Source organism: Quercus robur, chromosome 6 (genome assembly GCF_932294415.1).
Source record: "Quercus robur chromosome 6, dhQueRobu3.1, whole genome shotgun sequence".
In the NCBI taxonomy this organism is placed as follows: Eukaryota; Viridiplantae; Streptophyta; class Magnoliopsida; order Fagales; family Fagaceae; genus Quercus; species Quercus robur.
In genome coordinates this window covers 52032302-52056431 of record NC_065539.1, presented here as the reverse complement: position 1 = coordinate 52056431, position 24130 = coordinate 52032302, and the positions used below count along the sequence as shown (strand labels likewise).

Here is a 24130-nt window from a genome sequence, read left to right as displayed (position 1 = left end):
ACATGGGTGGGTGGTGGTTTCCAGAGAATAGAGCTTGAATTAGTGCTAACAGCGAGAGATTGGAGGAGATGAATAGTCGGCTTAAATTAGGGATTTTGATACTTTTGGTGTTTTGAATTTTTATTTTAAATCTTGATAAATTCTTACATTCAAATCTAACCTATTATATTTTTTATTTTATTTTAATCTATGTGTGCCAATAACTCCTTGTCGTGTGTTCATAATTTTATAAATAAAATAATTTGGTTTAAGTCAGATATCACATCATCACTCTATTAGTCTACATAGGACATAAACTAATAGACATAGACGGAAGGATGAAAATTAATACATTTTGTAAAGTTTAGGGACGAAAAATGAACTTTTGAAAGTTCAGGGACAAAAAAAAAAAAAAAACTTTTATGAAAGTTTAGGGACGAAAATGATATTTCAACCTAATAATAATTTAGAGAAATTGTGATTAGTGTAAAAAAACTTCACATGGTATTATCTGTTAGTTTTTAGACCCCTTAAAAACACAATTGGATTAACCTAAGTAATTAGCCAAGTTGTTACTTAGTCCAAATTAACAAATCTAGGTTATCACAATCAACACAATCATATCATGCAAAGCAGCGGAAAGATAAATAACACAGAGGTATGATCAACTAGGAAACTAAACTGGTAAAAACTTGGGGAGGATTTAACCTAGCTATCCTCAAGGTAAACCTGAATCCACTATGAAAGAATCGAAATTGTTCAACAGGACTTAGACTACTAACATCCTATTGCTACCCACCAGTAGAAACTTACTGACACGACCACGTGCAAGCTCCGAAACCACGGACTCCTTCTTTCTTGGATTCTCCAGCAAGTACAAGCACACCCGCTTGTTTTTCTTTAAGTTCTTATGGCAGCAACTGAACAATCATCAAGCTCTTGAAGAAATCTCATTCTTGATAATCCTAAGCTTGTGTAAAGGAAAGCTCCTCACAGATCTCACAAGAGATTTACACAAACAGCAATATGAGAAACACTAAAACGTGGCTAGGGTTTGCCTTTTATACCTAAGGCAAATTAGAAAACCCTAAACATTTTAAAACACAACTAGGGCTGAGTTGAAATTCTACAGAAAACTCCTTTGACCCAATTTTCGATTGATCGAGCCTAAGCTTCGATCGATCGAAAGAAGCCGAGAAGCTTAAATGGTTCCTGCATCAGCTTATTCTAACTTTACATAAATGAACCACCTTTGAGCAAGTCTAAACACGACTAAGCATCTTGTTTTGATCATGGTTTGCCAACAATACACATTAGAGTTCTAAATACATAAAATCCTAAGTCTTTAGAATCTAACACTATCATTGACATCTTGTTTATTTAACCATCTCTTAGCTTGAAAATTATTTAAAATGTTGTGGTATTTATGGTTTCACTGGATTTATTGTAAAACTTTACGATAAAACTTGTATCTCAATCTACATTAATTTTTGGAATTTTGAATTAAGACGTTTCAATTCAATCTACATTATTTTTGGGTATTTTCAATTAAGATGCTTCAACTTTCAAGTCCTCTCTCCAATTATCGAATTATCAAAAATAATAATAATAAGGGTAAAATATCATTTTCGTCCCTTAACTTTTATAGAAGTTTGTTTTTCATCCCTGAACTTTTAGAAGTTCGTTTTTCATCCCTAAACTTTACATAACATTTTACTTTTCATCCTTCCATCTATAACTGTTAATTTATGTCCTATGTGGCATAACAGAATGATGACGTGATATCTGACTTGGACCAAATACTTTTATTTATAAAATTATTGACATATGGCAAAGAGTTATTGGCACACATGGATTAAATATTTTTGTGATATGGCATCCTTTCAAACTAATGAGGCATTTTAAAACAATAAAAAATAAAGTCTAGCTCGTATATATGTTAAGAATTTATTAGGATTTAAAATAAAAACTTAAAACACCAAAACATTTAAAAGAAAAATAAATAAAATAAACAATTCAAGCTGTCCATCTCTAATGACGTTCAACCAAAACTTCCCAGATCTTTCATTCATTTGTTGATGTTTTGATGGTTTTTTTTTTTTTTTTTTTTTTTTTTTTTTTTTTTTTGTAGGTTATTTTTCCCCCCTTTTTATTTTGTATGATTAAGTTTTGGATCTTTAGGGTGCTATATATTGTTAGGCGTGAACAGAGGAAGGGGGGTTTTTTTTCTTCTTCGAATTTTTTGAGAAAAATACTAGATCTTCTTGTAGCGTGGACTGGTGTGCAATTGAGGGCAAATTTTTATGGACAAGGATGAAAGTCTCTGTAAGTCGTAAAAGCCACTATTTATTGGTTACTAAGAAACCCACTACTTTGTTGTCATTGTCATCATCTCCTTCTTCTTTCTCCACTGCTCTCCTTCTTGTTTCTCTAGTGCTTGTCATCATTGCAAAAAAGGATGAACATTTAGATGGATTGAAATGAAACTGATAAGGACATGGGTGGGTGGTGGTTTCCAGAGAATAGAGCTTGAATTAGTGCCGACAGCGAGAGATTGGAGGAGATGAATAGTCGGCTTAAATTAGGGATTTTGATACTTTTGGTGTTTTGAATTTTTATTTTAAATCTTGATAAATTCTTACATTCAAATCTGATCTATTATATTTTTTTATTTTATATTAATCCATTCGTGCCAATAACTCTTTGTCGTGTGTTCATAATTTTATAAATAAAATAATTTGATCCAAGTCAGATATCACGTCATTACTCTGTTAGGCCACATATGACATAAATTAACAGACATAGGCGGAAGGATGAAAATTAAAACGTTTTGTAAAGTTTAGGGATGAATAATGAACTTTTGAAAGTTCAGGGACAAAAAATAAACTTTTATGGAAGTTTAGGGACGAAAATGATATTTTACTCTAATAATAATTTAGAAAAATTGTTATTAGTGTAAAAAAACTTCACATGGTACTATCACTGACATCTTGTTTGTTTAACCATCTCTTAGTTTGACAATTATTAAAATTGTTGTGGTATTTTATGGTTTCATTGGATTTATTGTAAAACTTTACAATAAAACTTGTATCTCAATCTACATTAATTTTTGGAATTTTGAATTAAGACGTTTCAATTCAATCTACATTATTTTTGGGTATTTTCAATTAAGACGCTTCAACTTTCAAGTCCTCTCACCAATTATCGAATTATCCAAAATAATAATAATAAGGGTAAAATATCATTTTCGTCCCTTAACTTTTACAGAAGTTTGTTTTTCATCCCTGAACTTTTAAAAGTTCGTTTTTCATCCCTAAACTTTTCATAGCATTTTACTTTTCATCCTTCCGTCTATAACTGTTAATTTATGTCCTATGTGGCATAACAGAATGATGACGTGATATTTGACTTGGACCAAATACTTTTATTTATAAAATTATTGACATATGGAAAAGAGTTATTGGCACGCATGGATTAAAAATTTTTGTGATATGGCATCCTTTCAAACTAATGAGGCATTTTAAAACAATAAAAATAAAGTCTAGCTCATATTTATGTTAAGAATTTATTAGGATTTAAAATAAAAACTTAAAACACCAAAACATTTAAAAGAAAAATAAATAAAATAAACATTTCAAGCTGTCCATCTCTAATGACGTTCAACCAAAACTTCCCAGATCTTTCATTCATTTTTTGATGGTTTTTTTCGTAGGTTTTTTTATGATTAAGTTTTGGATCTTTAGGGTGTTATATATTGTTAGGCGTGAATAGAGGATGGTTTTTTTTTTTTTTTTTTTTCCCCTATTTTTTTGAGAAAAATACTAGATCTTCTTGTAGAGTGGACTGGTGTGCAAGTGAGGGCAGATTTTTATGGACAAGGATGAAAGTCTTTGTAATTCGTAAAAGCCACTGTTTATTGGTTGCTAAGAAACCCACTACTTTGTTGTCATTGTCATCATCTACTTCTTCTTTCTCCACTGCTCTCCTTCCTGTTTCTCTAGTGCTTGTCATCATTGCAAAAAAGGATGAACATTTGGATGGATTGAAATGAAACTAACAAGGACATGGGTGGGTGGTGGTTACTGGAGAATAGAGCTTGAATTAGTGCCGACAGCAAGAGATTGGAGGAGATGAATAGTCGGCTTAAATTAGAAATTTTGATACTTTTGGTGTTTTGAATTTTCATTGTAAATCTTGATAAATTCTTACATTCAAATCTGACCTATTATATTTTTTATTTTATTTTAATCCATGTGTGCCAATAACTCTTTGTCGTGTGTTCATAATTTTATAAATTAAATAATTTGGTCAAAGTCAGATATCACATCATCACTCTGTTAGGCCACATAGGACATAAACTAATGGACATAGACGGAACGATGAAAATTAAAATGCTTTGTAAAGTTTAGAGACGAAAAATGAACTTTTGAAAGTTCAGAGACAAAAAACAAACTTTTATGAAAGTTTAGGGACGGAAATGATATTTTACCCTAATAATAATTTAGATAAATTGTGATTAGTGTAAAAAAAATTCACATGCTACTATCACTGATATTGTGTTTATTTAACCATCTCTTAGTCTGACAATTCTGAAAAATGTTGTGGTATTTATGGTTTCACTGGACTTATTGTAAAACTTTGCTAAAATAAACCAAAAGTTCCAATGAATTTTACATATAGCTCCCTATAAAATGATTTCATCTTATGTGGATTCTCTCATCACTTAACAATGGCTTTAAGGATAATTGTTCCTTGTGTTCTAATGCTATTTTCAAATTTCAATGGCTTACATGGCCAGATATCTCCTAACATGAGCATAGGTCCTGGCATCACTGCTGGATCCAATGGTTCTTTGCTGTCCGTCTCAGGTGATTTTGCATTTGGATTCTATGCTCTCCAAAACGGCCTCTACCTTGTTGGGGTTTGGTTTGATAGAATTCCAGAGAAAACACTAGTTTGGTCAGCCAACCGTGACAGCCCAGCAGAACAAGGATCAACAATCCAACTGACTAATGCCGGAGAGCTTGTATTCACATATGCTAATGGCAGTACTCTACAAATATATAGTGGAGCTGCTGCAAGTTTAGGCATCATGCAAAATAATGGTAACTTTATCTTAAGAGATAACAGTTCAAGAATCCTTTGGCGGAGCTTTGATTCACCAACAAACACACTCTTGCCGGGTCAAGTTCTAGACCAAGGCCAAACACTCTATTCCAATGCAATAGGAAGTTCAAATTCAACTTACTCTACAGGGGATTTCATGCTGTTAATGCAATTTGATGGAAACTTGGTGCTCTCTGCCTATCATTTTGCTGACCCAGGTTATTGGACCACACAAACCTTTGCAGCCAATGTGAGCCTAGTCTTTGATAAGAGTGCTTCCTTGTACCTTGTCAATGGTACTAAGGATGAAATTTACTCTATAACAAAGAACCTTTCAAGCCCAGTTGAAGACTACTATCATCGAGTAACAGTTGAAGATGGCAATTTCCAACAATATATTTACCATAAAAGAAATGGCAGTGGATGGAAAAGGGTGTGGAGAGCCAATGATGACCCTTGCTTCGTGAATTCTGTATGCGGCATATATGCTATGTGCACTTCTCCAGATAATGAAACAGTGAGCTGTAGTTGCTTGCCGGGCTATCTGCAGTTAGATCCAAGAGATGTATCAAAAGGATGCTACCAGGAAAACATGGTGAATTATTGCGCAGACCATTCAATGAGGAATTTTAGCACAATGGTAATATAAAGATTATTTCCATTATTTGGATTTATTTATTTATATAATAGTCATAGTGATAGATAAATACCCATCCTATTAAGAGTCTATTTTTAAACAGTTAATTGATATTTTAAAATGTCAATAAGAAAAAATTCTGAGGTCAATTTTTAAACTGTTAATTGACATTTTAAAATGTCAATAAGAAAAAATTTTGAGGCATCCCTAGACTAGCCTTTTGAAGAAACCTTTGTTCCATCCAAGGCTTTCTAATTAAGTTGTAGGCTATAGACTAAAAGAAGTCCTAATACACTAATTTGCAATAAGTTTTTTCCCATAGGATTTGTTTGTATAATTCCTTAAGTGCAATACAAAAAATTGTTTTTGGAAAAAAATATCACTGTTTGTGTTTAATTGTCTATATAACTAGTGTTTGAATTTAATTAAGTAACCAAATGTACTCAGCTAAAAACCAAAGTTTTGCCATTCTCTACAATTCAATATTGACAGAAGGTATGTTTTATTTTTCTTATGCTGTCTTCAATTTCTCACAGGTAATTGATGATGCTGATTTCTCTCCTGATATTAACAATGGAGATTTGGGTGAAGTAAGAAACGTTGATGTGGAGGGATGCAAGAAAGCTGTAATGGATGACTGTTATACCTTGGCTGCTTCCTGGATGAATTCAACCTGTATCAAGAAGAGGATGCCTTTGTTAAATGCAAGAAAAAGTGCTTCCTCCAAAGGCAGAGTGGCATTTATCAAGGTGCCTAATAAGAAGAAGAGTGAGCCAAGTCCTCCAAGGAAAAGGAAGAATTTTGATACACGGCTTCTTTTGGTGATTGGCCTTATAATTAGTGCTGCTTTTGCTTTCTTGTTTGGAGCACTTGCCTTGTACTATCACCCTGCCGTTCGGAATGTATTGAAGAGATGGAAGTCAGCAAATGCAAAGACCATTGGAATTAACTTTCGAGATTTCACATTGCAAGAGCTACGTGAAGCAACAAATGGATTTAGTAAGATCCTTGGTCGTGGTGCTTCTGGAACAGTTTACTGTGGTAGTCTAACTTCAGAGGATACCAAGATTGATATTGCTGTGAAGAAGCTAACAAAAGGCACTGAGAAAAGTGAGAAGGAATTTACAACAGAGCTGAAAATAATTGGTCGTACGCATCATAGGAATTTAGTAAGACTATTGGGATATTGCGTTGAGAACGATCAGAGACTTTTAGTTTATGAGCTAATGCCAAATGGAACATTGTCCCTTTTTCTGTTCAAGGAGGGGGAGAAACCAACTTGGCTTCAGAGATCTGAATTGGCGCTTGAAATAGCTAGAGGCTTACATTACATGCATGAAGAATGTGAGGCTCAGATCATACATTGTGACATGAAGCCCGAGAATGTGCTACTTGATGTCAAATATAGTGCAAAGATAGCAGATTTTGGACTATCCAAGCTTTTGAATAAAGAGCAAACTAGAACTGACACCAATGTTAGAGGCACTATAGGATATATGGCACCAGAATGGCTTAAGAGGGGACCTGTTACTGCCAAAGTGGATGTTTACAGTTTTGGTGTGATGTTACTAGAGATAATTTGCGGAAGAAGACACATAGAATCAAACCGGGTTGAGGAGGAGAGTGAAAAGGATGATCTACTACTTTCAAATTGGGTTCTAAGTTGTGTGATTTCTGGGAAGCTAGAGATGGTGGTGGGACATGAACCCGAAGCATTGAGCGATTTCAAGAGGTTTGAGCGAATGGCCTTGGTGGGATTATGGTGCATTAATCTGGATCCGATTCTCAGGCCCTCTATGAAGAAAGTGTTACAAATGCTGGAAGGAACAGTGGAAGTTGAGATACCACCGCAGGTTTATGATGATGTTTCAAACTATCGAAAGCATTAGTTTGTTGATTGTTGGCTTTCTCTTGTATTCTAGGTCCGGTTTATTATGAGCCAGCCTTGTACCCCTGTTTTTGTAGTACGAATAAAAATGAGATAAGATGAGTGGGAATTTTAGTACCAATTTCTGTGTTATTTTTGTACTTGTGTGGTTTGTTTTTGGGTTAATTGTCACGAACTTATTCTGAATATCCCTCATCGTGACGAAGCTAGTGACTATCTCTTTTACTCTGCATAAACTCATTCAGTTTGAAAAGTTCTCATTGCAGTTTGAATGGGAAATGGTTTACATTGATGCTTGGAAAATGTAACTTGGACACTAAATTAACTATCAGATTTTGATAATTTCTTGGTAATTGTTTTTTAAAAAGAGGATGTTAAGGTCTGTATTTTTATAGTTACAGCTTTTAAATTTTGCATTTTTGGGATGAACAACAAATATTAGTAAGAATCCAAATCTTTTGTCTTACGCTAGATACCCAATTTGACGCTTCACCAACCATTTTCTGCCACAAGTCCTCTCTCTCTCTCTCTCTCTCTCTCTCTCTAAACTAACGGAAGTCAATATATCGTCCATCTACTTTTAAAGTTTTAAGCTTAAGGTCCTGTTTTAATATTTTATTACTAGTACTCCCTCGTATTAACTTGTACAAAAAAAATAACCCCAAATGGTATCTAAAGCTTCATCTTTTATTTGGACTCATTATCTATTTTATGATTAGTGGCATGTAGCCCATACAAATGTATGTATGCATTTAAAATTAAACACAATTTTTATTATAAAAATAAAAATAATTAGTGAATTTATTTTTTAAAAAATAGCATGTAACACATGCATACATATAGATATATTTAAAATTAAACATAATTTTTATCATAAAAATATAAATAGTTAGTAAAATTATTATTATTATTTTTAAAATGAACGTAATTAGTCACATTAAAATTCTTACCTAAATTTAATACTACTTATGATCATTTTTTTCTTCTAATTTTTAATAAGATAGAATGTGTGGTGATTTTTGTTGTGTGGTGATTTTTATTGAGTATATGTGATTGGTTTTTTTTTTTTTTTTTTAAATAAATTTTATAGTTCATTAATATATATTAGATTCTTAATATTTTGCACTCATTAACTCATTTGGCACAAATATTAAGAAACATAAGTAAACATATGGTACAAATTTAAATAGATAATTATGGTGTGGTTCCCACATAAATTTAGACACATAGCACAAAATTGAATTCTAATTTCAAATTTTAATTGAATTTTCTCTGAGATTTTCCTATTTATATATATAAGGATTTAAATTTTCAGTTTTGCATTAGCAACCTCGTGATCATAAACTTGTTCAATTATAACTCCTAGACTCTATAGGAATGTTTAGACAAGAGCTCAAGCTACTGGTATTTAGTGTGCAAGAATAGGATTTCAATTTATTCAAGCTATTTAGAGTTTAATAGTTTCAACTAATTGGAACTTAAGTTCGACAGATTGAGCTATGTATATGCATAATCATCTTATTAGCCCACCAGCCCACTTTATGATTTTGGTTTTGCTCCTACTTGGTCTACTTTATAAGTAAACCATAATGCACATTTTTCTAACACTTTAGAGCTACTCTTCTGAGATCTAAAAGATTTTGTGCCAATTGCTCTTAAAGTCACTACCAGTGTTTACTCAAAAACTATTTGAACTAGTAAATCTAAAGTTGCTACTCCCTAGATATCAAGTGTAATGGATTCAAATTTTCAAGGGGATATTGAAGTCGTTGATTGGAAGTTCACGTTGTAGTGGATTGCTATTAGAGATATCAATGGATCTGAGTAGAGAAGGAGAGAAGCGACTTGTCGTAGAAGCTTCACTTAAAGGACAATATGCTTAGTGTTAGGGTACTTTTTTTTTTTTTTTTTTTTACACCTAATTTTATTTGAGTACCACCTTTTTATACCACTATAAATCATTGGGTTTTCCCAAATATTTTTTGGCTCTATATTATGTTAATCACAAATATTTCATATCTCATTATCTAAATTGGGTCATGCTATAAACTATCACAAAAAACCCAAAAAGCTCCTATTTTATCTAATTTTATTATCATTATTTAGCTAAGCCCAAAACCGGCCCTATGAACCCAATATAGACATCTTATTCTATTTAAAGTCCAAGAATACTTATGCTTGACAATATTTGAAAAGCCCATGATTCAAATCCATGGCAAAACAATTCTATTAATGGAATTCAAATCCATAATAAAAGCCCATGGTTTAAACTCATGGCAATTTATTTATCCAAAAGCCCAATTCACATTGGCAATATCAAAGCCCAATTCTCATTGGCAACACCAAAGCCCAATTCTCATTGGCGATATCAAAAGCCCAACTCACATTGGCACTATTGAAAGCCCAAGCTAACTACTTGGCACTATTTATCGAAAGCCCAAGGTTATCAATACTTGGCAAAATACTATATCATAGTTATTTCACTTAAAAGTCCAATAATGAACAATACTTTAGATTCTTAAACCTATTACTATAATATTACAAGCTCATAGAATTTATGAATTATCTACTCTCAAAACCCATGACGATCATCTTATAAAAGCCCATGGAAAGATATAATTATTAGACCCATGACATTTATAGACTCATGTTCACTATCTATCTTACATCACAACATTCATAATATTTATTACCAAAACTCATGGTAATTATTCATCCTACATGTCCATTATGATTATCTATAGAGAAACTCATGAGAACATCACATTATTCCAGTATAGTGGTTGTTACCATATTTATTTAAAACTCATGGTAAATATTATTCTCAAGAAAAATTTTGGAGGTCATTATTCAAAAAAGCCCCAAAGAAAATATCATTTATAAAGTAATCCATATATAGTAAAAATTATGAGAAGTTAGTTAAAGCCAATGAGAATTAATATCCAAAATCTATCATAAATATTTATTAAAACTCATAGATTCATTTTATTTATACTAACAACTAAGCCCACAAGGAGTAAAAAACTCATGGCAAAGCATGTCTTTAATGCCCATTTTGTAGGCCCAAGAATCTCGTGAAGTAGGGAACAAGCCCAAGCAAAGAAAGGGCCATGTGGCCCAACTAAAAGTGCTGAAATGGAGCAAAATTCCAGCCCAAAAAGGTCCCAGCAAGAGGCTTGAAAGTGGGTAACCAGCCCTTGTTCATCCCTAACCAAAGAAACAATTAGAGACCCCTACAAGAGAACCAAGCCTTTGAGGATGAACTAGGGGTTGCCCCATTAGTTTTTTGTCACCCTTTGCCTAACGTGAACAGTACTCAAGGGCTGTCATATCAGCTAAAGTCTAAAGGATGATGGGACTCCATCATCTTCCTCAAGACTACACCTTCAGCGGAAGGGGACCAAACTTCAACAAATTGATGCTATAAATGTTAAAAACGTTCAAGACATGATTCATGTCCCAAGCCTATGAATTCTAAAGGGGAAAAATTGGGAACATGTGGTTTGGAGGGCAAAAAAGGATCTCCAGCGGAACCCCTTGAAGTGAACTTAGAGCTTGACACCTAGCTTGGGGTGTTGAATCTTACTTCTTGGGAATCCAAATATCAGTTGCAGTATTATGATTCGCTCTTGATACACGCCTCAATCACATTGATTAAGCTTAGCCCCAGAAAACATGGCATTTAATGCAAAGCACTCTAAAACCCCATCATTGCCCAAAGAAGCAAAACAGCCCCAAAAGCAAATCTCCAATTTTTAGGCCAAATCCAGGTTATTAATTCAGCTATCAAGGCTCCCCTGAATCAGGCCTACATTTTTTGGATTCTTGTTAATTAATGCTTCTCTAAGCTCCATTATAAAAGCATAATCATCTCAGCCCACAAACACATAGCCACTCCCTTTGAAACTCTTGGTTTGTTTACTACTTTGCTCGTGGTTTAGCTTTCCTCAAGCTCATCATCTTTAGCCCACACTCAGCTAATCTCAGATACTTTTTTTGCCTTTCACACAATCACAGCCCATAAATGTCTCTCAACTAGTCATAAATAGCCCACCACTCACAAAAAGCCTTAACCTTAGTGTTAATCCCGTTCCACTCACTCAAAGCAACCCACATTACCTCATTCATGCCTTATGCACACATACTCACCAAAATCTTAGTTTAACACTTGCTACACTGAGCCGGGATCTCTCTCTCCCTTCATTCCATCCTATTTTTCCACATTTATTTGTAACTATGAAGCCTTTAATCCTCATTTATTATTATTATTATTATGATGAAGGCCATAATGTTTTGGATACTATGGAAGTTTTCCCTTATGTTGGCTTAATAATAATAAGGAAAACATATGATTTTTATCATGTAAACACACTTATTAACCTTAAATTACCCTATCGCTGGAGATAATACCGTACCACTAGAAGACTGATTTGGACTATGATGCTGTAAAAGGACTAATAATATAACAAACTAACAACAGTAATGTGTTTATTGTGGTTTATTGTTGTCTTCTTGTCAGGGTGTAGCTTCTATCTCTTGCTTAGGCGAACTTACACAACATCAAAAGCCTTTGGGCTTTATTTCAAGAGCCCATCGTCGAGTTTCGACTTGGCTACTCCATATTCTATTTGGGAACATCAAAATTTCCCCCGTAACACTTAGCAACTATAGTTGAGTTTACGAAGAATAGGGTTATTCAGTCTATAAACTTCTATGGTTCTATTTGATAGTAAATTTATTCACCTTGGGATTGATAATGTTAAGTTTCCTTAGGTTTTTCCAGTGAAACTATTTTGTTTCGTGGGTTTCCTGAGTTATGTCTTCTTTAAATTTCCACACTTGCATGATAAAGATGATTATCTGTTTAACCTAAGGCTTTTATTATTAACCTAATAATAATTAAGTTAGTCTTAAAACTGATTAAATACTATAATGTAAAATCCACAAAGATAATTAATGACAAAGGATATCATTATTGAACTCCTTTATTTACTACACCGCAATGTAAAATCTCATAGTTAGTTGGTGCAGTTAGGCCAATGTACAATATATGGAGGTCTTGTTTTAAGGACTAGATTGTTATCAAAGAAATTGGTTGGCTGGAGCTCAAACCCAACACCAAAGGTTGGCATCACTAGAAAATCTTCCTAGCAAGGCACATGATGAAATCCAATGGTGTACCATAATACCATGTCCTTGTTTTCAATTTTCCTATTCCTGTGCATTCATATACCAAAAAAAAAAAAAAAAGGTGCATTAGAAAACATTGGTCACAATTACCATAATCAACAACTACTATCTTGTAAAGTTCTAGCTAGCAAACTTTAAAAGTCAGATAGAGGATTTTTATTCATCATATACTACCTAATGCTCCAAACTACTAAGGTATCGTCTCCATGACTCTGATCAACATAAAGTCCTCTTGCCCATTTTTCTGACTTGTTATATGGTGTAACACACACATGATTATTAGTGAAGGCTCCCCGAATTTGTAAGTAATCACTGTATGACATGAGTGGGTGTGCCACTGATCTTGGAATTAGATGATAACCAACATTGTTCCCAACATTTGTTTTCTTATTAAGGTTCACAACTACTAGCTCAGCTTGTTTCAAGCCAAATTGAATTCGGGCATCAGATTCAGTTTTGGCAGTTTCACTCACTACTGTCCAATAACTTTTTCTTGGTGAGCTATGGCTAGTTACTTTGATTGTTTCCAAATTGTTTTTGACAAAGGAATTGGCTTCACCATCCATGTTGAGGTCAAGATAGTACGTCAAGAAGTGGTCGTGGTACACATCGATAGTGTTTTTTGCTAACAATGTGCCATGTACATTCTTCTTTATTTGATCTGTGTGAGTATATGTCACACCCTTCACATCTAGAACTCCTGATATTCCAACCTATTAAGATAATTTGAGAAGGGCTCATAGTAAGAGACAAAGAAATCAATATTGATGTTACCATTTTACTCAAGTTTGTGAGTAGGAAGACATACTATTAATTCATAGGAGCTTGTTATGTATACTAACACCTCATTTAGTACAAAACAATTTTGGGTTTGATGAAAAAAAAAAAAAAAAAACCAACAATAAGTCTAAACTCACAATAAATTTCATGATTGTTGCAGTGAGAGATTATGATTGATGTACAAAAAAAAAAAAAAAAATTATGTCAATTGTAAAAATTTACTACCTCAACTGCTGTAAAATTTGTTATGAGATTTATTGGTGATTGTAATATTTTTCAAAAAATAATTCTCAAGTTGATAAAATACCTCCAATTTAATGGAACCACTTGGCTTGAATTCCCAATCGGTAATGTAATCATAGTTGCCCACTGTTGCGACCATCCTCACCACTAGGCTCACCTTTAGCCTAACTTCCGTAAATTGCAATACCATATAATTGTCAAATAAAACTACTACTTGTCCAAACAATACAACAACAATAACAACAATCACAAAAAAAATATCACTTACAACTTTCCCAGGAATACCAGATTCAGTGTGACGCCACATTATATTTCCAGCATGATTTTTGAAAATGCAAAAGGCATTAGATATCTTCACTGGTGTACCATCGTTAGTAGAGAATTATGCGTCTAAAAATACTGCATTGGCAGGACAATCGGCAAAGGGCTTGAGTGACACTGCAGATAGACCAAACTCATATTCACCACTATCAAAATAGCTTTTGTAGTACCATTCCTCTGATGGGTCCATGTATGGCACAAACATCTCAGGTATGAATCCCCTATACAAAACTCGGCAATATTTTTGCTTCTCCAGGTCATAAATTGATGCTAGAGAAATTATCGGACTAGCTCGAACGTCAAATACTAGATGGAATTTCCAGTTGGCCCAACTAATCATAAAGAAAAATTAAGGCTTGTTAATTTTTTTTAGGTTCAAGAACATGTAATCCTAGTCCTACCCTTTAAAGAAGGATTAGGTCGGAATTGCAATAAGTTTTGTAACAACTTGTGTATAAAATTTGTAGTATCTCTAGTTTCACTCTAAGCCATAGATTTATATATATAAAAAAAAAGGGGGGGGGGTCCCAAGTTTAGGACCCTTTAATAATAGCCATTCATATAGATTTGTGCCAAATGAGTGACATGTTTTCATTCCCTTTTTCCACTTGAGGCCTGAACTAGAAATTAGTGGTAGAATTAACTTAGAATTCTCTAATATATAAAGATATAATATATAAACCTTAGGTTGAGTCAGTTGTATGTGTAATACAATACAATAGATCATATAACAATGAGTTGATAGTCAATTACCTATGTTGCACGGATACGGCATTTTTGGCCGAATACCCAAGTCCAACACACGTATCGGACACGAGTACTAGTAAGACATACCCAAAATCCATGTCCAAAAGTCTTTTTTTTTTTTTTTGAAATTTTGACACGGCTCTAACACGGTGGACATGATAAATCTTTTAAAAAATAAAAATAAAAAGCTCAAGATTTTGACATCTGTACAACCACTTATCGTTGATCTTGTTAATTGATTAAAGCCCCAAAATTTTGCTTGCCCCTATTCTGGGACCGAAGCTCACTCAGCACACACACACTCCCACCCCCTTCTCACTCCTCACCTGTGCTGAGCTCCTCTTCTCATCATTTGTGCTAAGATCAGTGAGTTGGCAACCAACGTAGGGCATAGATCGGTGATGACCATAGCTTCTCCAATGACCCCAAAGCCTCTCTCCCTCTGCCGTTTCTTTCTCTCTCTCTCTCTCCTTCAAGTATCACGCTTGTCTCTCCTTCATTTCCGTCATTCTTTCTTTCTTTCTTTTTCTTTTCCTTTTTTTTTTTTTTTTTTTTTGCCATGGCCCTTTGGGGTTTTTTAAGAAAATAACTATAAAATCCAAACAATATCATTAGTTAGGAAACGTTTCAAACTAATTTGGTTTCTAACAATTCGAGTTCAAAGGACTCGATTTTTGGGTTATAAAATCGAGTATATTGTACTCGAGTTTCTTTTTGGCCAATAGCTGAGGTGGACAAAGTGTCCACGTATGCACAGAAATCGAGTTCATTGAACTCGGTTTCTATGTACAAAAATTGAGTCTATTGAGTCTGTTAGACTCCATTTATATGTATAAAAACCGAGTCTATTGGGCTTGGGTTTTTTACATATAAACCGAGTCCAATGGACACGATTTTTATAGATTGAAATCGAGTCCGTTGGACTCGATTTCTTTTCGGCCACGTGTCCTGCAGATCATAAACTTTCAAAACGTGTCTCTCAAAAAACTCACAGTCAGAACTCAAAAAACTCAGTCTCTCTCATTCCCTCCCACTCACTCATAGTCCTCTCACTTAAAAAACTCACAGTCTCTCTCATTCCCTCCCACTCTCAGTCTCTCTCTCACTCCATTCCATCTCGCTCCGTCTCAGTCTCAGCTTCGGTCTCTCACTCTCATTACTGCTCCATCGCCGTTCGTCTCTCTCACTCTCATTCCCTCTCCTGGAGCTCCGTCGCCGTTGCTCCTCTACTCCGTCGCCATTGCCCCTCCGCTCCGATGCCGTCGCCCCTCCTCTCCGTCGCCATTGCCGTCCTAACAACCGCAGGGTATCATTCTCATTTGATCTCTTCTATGTGGTTTTTGAGTTTTATATCATTGTATGATTGATTGTTTGGATTGTCTTTGTGTTTTAGAGAAATGGGTTGCTGTTGGTTTTGCTTATTTTCTGTTTCTTATGTTCTTTTTTTTTTTTTTTTTTTTTTTTTTGGGTGTAATGTGAATTGAGTTGAGAGTAATGGGTTTTTGGATTTTTATTTTTATAAAATGTTTATTATTATTATATATTTCTGTGATTTGAATTGAGTATGACTATGCACAAGTTATGCTTACCAGTAAATAGGTACTAGCATTGATACTGTTATATCCATTTTCTTTATAGGAAGAAAATTTGGAATGGTATGCTTTTTTAAGAAGAAAGAAATTGGTATGAGCAGAATTCTCAGTTTCAATTGATTGTCTGAATTATATTTTGGTACTTGTTGATGGTGGTATTGAGTAGAGTTTCTGGGTTTTGTTATGTAATTTTTAATATAGGTGGTATCTGAATATTTTTTTTTGCTTTCATACAGAAATTAATTTCAATCTCTTGTCTGATTTGGATTAACAACTTTCTGGGTTGGCTCTGCTGGTAGTCTATCACAAAAGTAAGGACTCTCTCTCTATTCCTTGCAATTGATATATGGGTTTGCTTTGATTACTCCTTTTTTTTTGGGTTTATTGGTAATGGATTATTTTCTATTGGCATGCATTGTACTTGATAGCAACACAAATAGTGAACATAACTATATGTTTGCATATGGTGATAGTCTTCCCTATGATCATCTATAATAAAATCTATATACCCATGCATGGTTTCTATATACATTTACATTTTGCATTGATATTGTGTTTGAAAACATAATTTCTTTTTTAAATATATCGAAAGTTGAGGATGAAAAATAACTGGATCCTAAATATCTTCGTTATAAACACTAAAAGATGCCAATTAAACTATTAAGGCTCTTGGCACAAGTCTAGTGTAAACACATTTGCCTTGAAAGTTTACTGCAAATTTTGAAAGTTTGTGTTTCAAAATTTACACTAAACTCATTTTTCCAAAACATGATTTAAATGTAAAACACAAAATTTCTAAATTTCAAATGTTGCACTTAACTTGTATATCCACATAAAAGTTCAGTGCAAATTTTGAAATCTATGGAAAATTATTTAATGTTACACCCACCTAAATCAGTAACTACTAAACTCATTAAAAACATGATACCACATTTAGTCTTTAGATTGCGTTTTCAAAACATGATTTAAGTGTATAAAACATAATTTTCAATTTTTAAAATATTATTTGGAAATCAAGTCTTAAGTGTAATTTTGAAAATTTTGCAATCTATGCAAAATTTATTAAAATGTACATAGCAGCACCTTTAAAGTTTAAACATACTCTTCTTTTTTCTTTTTTCTGTCCCCCCACATTACCATTTTACTTTCTCCTTTCTATGAAGTGTTTTTAAATATAGATTGTTATGAAAACCAAAAAACTGTAATGTTCTGATTTGTCGGAGCATTGCTCTAACTCCTCAGAACACATTTGAATGAAAATGGAGAAATGTAGAAGGCTTAATTAATTAGCTCATACTGAGTTTTTGGCAGCATATTGAGTTTTTTATATGTATGTTTATTCCCTGTGGTTGATTGTCATACTTATCGTTTGTGCAAGAAATTGGGCTATACATTGAGATCCTTGCCAATTTAACATGTGCTTATATTACTCTTGACTCCCTAAACTTCGTGCAGTATGGCTGTTGTTCCTTTTCAGATCCCTGATGAGTTCAGTCTTGGGCCCATTGAGGATTTGGTGTTAAGGTTTGTAAAAAAACATCGAGCGTGTGCTGTTTGGGAAGGCAAGGTAAAATTAAAACCGACCAGCTGCAGAATATTCTCTTCTAATCCTTTTACTTTATGTTGATTTTTTTTTTCTTCCCATTTCTGAAATTCTAAGTTTGTCAAAAATAGTCATTACCAATTTCATATTCTTTTAAAATTTCAAATCATTCTAGGGGCATGACTTTCAAAACCCATTCAAATAAGTTCTCATGAACAAAAATATTATATACCAACCAGTTATCCATTGAAATCTCTGTTACAAATCTTAAATAAATATATCTTGAAATAATTTATGGTAACAAGACTACAAATATCTTAGGTATCAAACTCATAATCCATTTCATATCCATGATAAAGACCTAAAATTACTAAATATTCCTAACAATTGATCACAATATTTAGCACTAAATGTTCCCATCATATCCACAAGGGCCTCACAATATCCATTATAGATATTTTTTCTTAAGTAGATTAATGATCTTATATAAATGTGTCCAAATATTTAGACATTAGTTTGGCGGTAAGTAATCAAGTTCATCATTCAATTGAGCACTAATGTCAAAACTCAAATAGCTTCACTTGTCATGATTAAATGCAAGATATCAAAATATAAAAGGACTGAACAAAACCAATTTCAAGATATGACTAGTTTTTTGGACATAACATGAGTCATACTATGAACGTGATTACACTTTTTATAATTAATCGTAATATTAATTTCAAAAAAAAAAATAGCAAATAATCACAATATACTAACAAATAAACTAATCACAATATACTAACAAATAAATTAATCACTAACAAATACATTAATCACAATACACTAACAAATAAACTAATCACAATATCTAACAAATAAATTAATCACTATACTAACAAATAAATTAATCACTACAACAAATATACTAACAAATAAACTAATCACCCTCTCAAAAAAAAACTAATCACAATATACTAACAAATTAATTAATCACTACAACAAATATACAAATAAACTAATCACCCTCTCAAAAAAAAAAAAAAAAAAAACTAATCACAATATACTAACAAATAAATTAATCACTACAACAAATAGATTAATCACAATATTTACACTAACAAAAAAAAAAAAAAAAAACATAACTTTTCCTAATATGTTCTCAATTTTTTTAAAATAAAAAAACTAGCAAATAATCATAATATTGTATACCTGAGATGTTGTGAACTTGTGTGAGATGAGTGTGAGTGAAGAGAAAGTGGAGTGAAGAGTTACTGAGAGTATGTGTATGGAGTCTGAGAATGTAGTGAGACGAACAAAGAGGGAAAAATAGGTCCTAGCTGGGACCCACGGCAACATGTGGAGTGCTGGGGACCATTTATAGAAATCGAGTCCAATAGGCTCGATTTCCAGCTCAGTAACCACGTGAACGTTAAAGGAGATGAGACACAGAAATCGAGTTCAATGAACTCGGTTTCTATGTATAGAAAATGAGTTCAATGAACTCGGTTTCTATGTATAGAAAACGAGTTCATTAAACTCGATTTCTATGTACTCGGTTTCTATACATAGAAATCGAGTTTAATGAACTCGTTTTCTATACATAGAAACCGAGTTCATTGAACTCGGTTTCTATACTAGGAAACCGAGTTCATTAAACTCGATTTCTATGTATAGAAACCGAGTTTATTGAACTCAGTTTCCTACTTTGTCTACATCAGATTTCTGGGTAAATCGAGTCCATTAGACTCGAATTGTTAGATATGAAATAAGTTTGAAACGTTGCCTAACTTATAATATAGTATAGGTTTTATAGTTATTTTTTAAATAAACCCGGCCCTTTGGCTTTGGGTTTACATGCATGTTCATGTAATATCCCTAACAAAGACATTTAAATAAAATAAAAAGAAGACTAACCTGACAGTGTGCCCGTGAATCTTAAACCCTAGTCCATCAGGATTCACCAAGGTGGCACCATTTACACAAGGACCAAAGGGTGGCTCTAGCTTTGATTCCCTGTACTCCGTTCCCTCAGCTTTTGGCACAGGCACAATAAACCTATAATAGTATTCAACTATCTTCATTTCATCAATATCAACCACCAACGTTATTCCCTCCACTGGCCTCACATACAAATTCACAGTTCCATCTACATAAAAACACAAAACCTTCAACACCCTTTTGCTCTTCAACTCTCCAAACCACCCAATTGTAAAAGTTGAGCAAACAACTTCAGATAAGTTTAAGCCTCTCTTCTCAATGGTTTGGAGAGTAAGTTAAACAATTCCATTGCAGCCAATTGTTCTTCATAGGTAAGCAAAGGGTAGCCGTGTCCGTTGTAAACTTTATCAGAGAGTATCGCATGGGTCGCTAGGTCGACTATGATCGTGGGATTGTTTATCGAGACGTGCAATCACAAAGGCACGGCGAGGTCGTGGTTTGGACTTGGGGTTTGATAGCCATAAGAGGATGGCAGGTTTGTCTGGCTCGTCCAAACCTACGTACTGTAAAGTTATGTTGAGCTTTGAGCTGGGGTATAATTTATGGACTATGTTTCCAACCAGGGTGAACTCGGAAGGGGTTAGAGGGTCTAGAGGGTGGGGCCGGTGGCTTGAGACAAGTGAGAAGATGTGCAGGGATAGGAGTAAGAAAAGTATTAGTTTCAAAGTTGTAGCCATGGTTGTGTGGAGAGTTATTAAGCCTCTTTGCTCTTAAATAAGCATTTCTTTAACAATTTAAGTTAATGCAAGATTTGCGTAAAGTTTTCTTATGTCAATGAATAGATTTAATATTAATAAATAATCAGTTTAACTTACTCTTGTTATCCTTTATTGATAAATATAGTGATCTACTGTATTTACTATACTTACAAACTTATAATTTGGTTAGGTTTAGCGTGGACAAATATAATTTATGACGATGTAAATTACAAGTCTAAGAACACAACAAATTTCATATCAAAGTGATAATAGTGGTGATTTCATGTAGGAATGATGTTGTACCAATTATAATTTGCCAATTTAATAAAGTATGAAAAAAATTGTAAAATTTTTTGTACATGTAGCATTACTTCAAGCATAAAATGATAACACTTATGTTTTCTTAATAACATATAATTACAACAATTATCTTCTCCAAAAAAAATAAATAAATAATTACAACAATTAGTATCCTTAAAAAACTAACCATCTATGTTTTTTCTTCTTCTCCTTATCTCTCTCTCATTAATAATTAGCATATGCCATTAATTGCTAAAAAATTATTTTAAAAAATACTTTAAAAATTGACCATTTATGATTTTACTTTCCTTAAACCTTATCTCTCTATATTTCTCTCTCTTCTTGTTTTTATTTTTTATAAAAATGTCATCCCTCTTCTTTTTAATTAGTAGTATATACAGATGATTTTACCCAAAAAAAGAAGGTTAAAATACAAATTGCACCCTCTAAGTTTGGTTGATATTCATTTTAGTACTCAAACTGTACTTTCACTCAATTAAGTCTTCTAAGTTTCAAATTTATTTAATTCAGGATGATTTATTCAATTTTGTTATAAATTTTCCTTCCAAATATTATTTTCACATGAAAAAATATATAAAATTAATAAAAGTATTTTACAGATTTTTTATGTAAGAATTTTTTTTTTTCAAAGATATTTTTTCATTAGTTAATTGCATACTTAATGGAAATTTTTAAAAACTAAATTAGAAAAAATGCCTGAATTGAATAGCTCTGAAACTTAGATGACTCAATTAAACGAAAGTTAGAGGACTAAAATGAATTTCAGTCAAACTTAGAGCACACACTTTGTATTTTAACCAAAAAAAATAACATAACATAGATGATTTCTTAATACCATAATTACAAAAATTAATATGTTTAAAAAAAAAAAAAAAAACTAACCATTTATGTTTTTTCTTCTTCTCCTTACCTCTCTCTATTTTCTTCTCAAAAAATATCTATCTCTATCCTTATTAATTAGCATATGCCATTAATTGCTAAAAACTTATAATAAACAAATGCTAAAAAAAATGACAATTTTTGTTTTTACTTTCCTTAAGCCTCATCTCTCTTCTTAATTTAGTAGCCTATACAGTTAATTTCTCCAAATAAAAAAAACTAAACATCTATTTTTTTTCCTTCCCACAAACTGCATCGCGCCATTTTATATATATATATATATATATATATATAATGATACTATTGTTATTGGAGGAATGGGATTTATTTTGGGTGATTTGTTGGCAAATTTGGCTACAGAGGAACACGGTGTTGCATGGGGGTGTTTTCCAACACCCATCACGGTCTCACCAACGTGCATCAAATTATTTGAAAGAGTTTGTTGAGACTCAAGACCAACTGAGTGTACCTGTATCAGTCCACATCCCTGCAAGTCAAGCATGGCAGCCACCACAAGGAGAGTTCTTCAAGCTGAATTTTGATGGAGCCAGTTTTGATAATGGTGCGACTTCGGGATATGGTGCTGTTATTCGCAATAGGAATGGTGAAGTTATGGCTGCTGTATCTGTCAAGGGAGGTGCTGTGAGGGATAGTGAAGAATTGGAGGTGATGGCTTGTCGCAAAGCTTTGGAATTTGCTATAGACGCTGGTTTTATGGAGGTGATACTAGAAGGTGATAATGCCTTGGTTATGAAGACAGTTTCAAAGGCTCAACCAAACTTCTCTCGGCTTGGATTGATCTATGAAGATATTTGGTGCTTGGCTGCAGGTTTTTGATCCATCTCAACTAGCTGTGTTAGGCGTAGTGCCAATGGTGTTGCTCATGCTTTGGCAAAATTTGCTAGGTTATCTGATGATGATATTGTATGGATGGAGGAGGATCCTCCCCCTGCTATGGATGCTCTGTATTTGGATTCTAGTCTTTTGATTTAATGAAAGTCATTTGGTTCCGATTTCAAAAAAAAAAAAAAAAAAAAAATGATACTATTGTCACTTTCTCCAAACATAAATGATGACATATATACTTTTTTTTAATACTATAATTACAAAAATTAATATATATATATATATATATATAATCATTTATGTTTTTTCCTCTCTCTCTCTCTCTCTCTGTCTCTCCCCTTGTTAATCGGCATATGCCATTAATTGCTAAAAAAATTATTCTAAACAAATGCTAAAAAAAGACCATTTATATATGTTTTTACTTTCCTTAAACCAATTAATATCTTTAAAAAAGTAACCATTTATCTTCTTCTTCTTCTTCTTCTCTCTCTCTCTCTCTCTCTCTCTCTCTCTCTCTCTCTCTCTCTCTCTCTCTCTCTCTCTCTCTCTCTATTAATTAGCATATGCCATTAATTGCTAAGACATTTATTCTAGACAAATGCTAAAAAAAATGACCATTTTTTATTTATTTAAACCTTATCTCTCTATATTTCTCCCTTTTTTTATTACTATAAAAAAAAAAAAAAAAAAAAAGTCATCTCTATGTTCTTCTTAATTAGTAGCATATACAATTAATTTCTCAAAAAAAAAAAAAAAAAAAACTAGTCATTTATGTTTTTTTCCCATCTTTCCTTAAAAGTTACTATGACTTTTGAGTTTTGAGTGGAGTTTGTGGTGTGTTTTTGTGTTAGAACATCTTTTCCTCTTCCTTGTGTGTGTATACATGTATTTTTGTTTCTAAAAGAAAAATTGTTTTTTTTTTTTTTTTATTTCCCCTAAACAACATCACATTCTGAAAATTCTTATTTTTAAATAATTTTAGTAACTAAAATAAACCAAATGGATTGAAGTTGAATGGATTGGACCAAATGGAGCAATGTGGATCGAAGCAGACCGAGATGAACTAAAGTGGATCAAATGGACTAAAATGCTATGCTGATATAACTCAATAGGAGTATAAGAATAATAAATATCATGCTTCAAATTTTAGATATTATATATAGATACATTGTGCACGTATATTATGATAATTAATGACATTATTGAACTCCTCTAGTTTACTACACTTTAATGTAAAATCACATCATTAGGCTGGGTAGTTATGCCACTGTACAACACTTGGAGGTCTGGTTATGAATACGTGTTTGTGGTACCTTGACAGTGGTTGCTCAAGACACATGATTGGAGACTGATCTCTCTTCAAGGTTTTTGAGCCTAAGA

The 24130-nt window shown here is 33.0% G+C and overlaps 1 protein-coding gene and 1 pseudogene across 2 annotated transcripts in view; one reads left to right on the top strand and one right to left on the bottom strand.

Moving 5' to 3' along the window:
• The first annotated feature begins 4625 nt into the window (after nucleotides 1–4625).
• Nucleotides 4626–24130, top strand: part of LOC126689388 (G-type lectin S-receptor-like serine/threonine-protein kinase LECRK3) — a 95620-nt gene continuing 76115 nt past the window's right edge. Inside the window, exons 1-2 of one of the 2 annotated variants that reach the window (XM_050384567.1) lie at nucleotides 4626–5725; nucleotides 6259–7575. In XM_050384567.1, coding sequence (XP_050240524.1) covers nucleotides 4709–5725; nucleotides 6259–7575 — 2334 coding nt within the window. In that variant the 5' untranslated portion in view covers nucleotides 4626–4708. Of the gene's footprint in view, nucleotides 5726–6258; nucleotides 7645–24130 lie in introns of both variants that reach the window. The other variant, XM_050384566.1, reaches the window with a different exon arrangement.
• Nucleotides 12629–20683, bottom strand: LOC126689390 (primary amine oxidase-like; annotated as a pseudogene).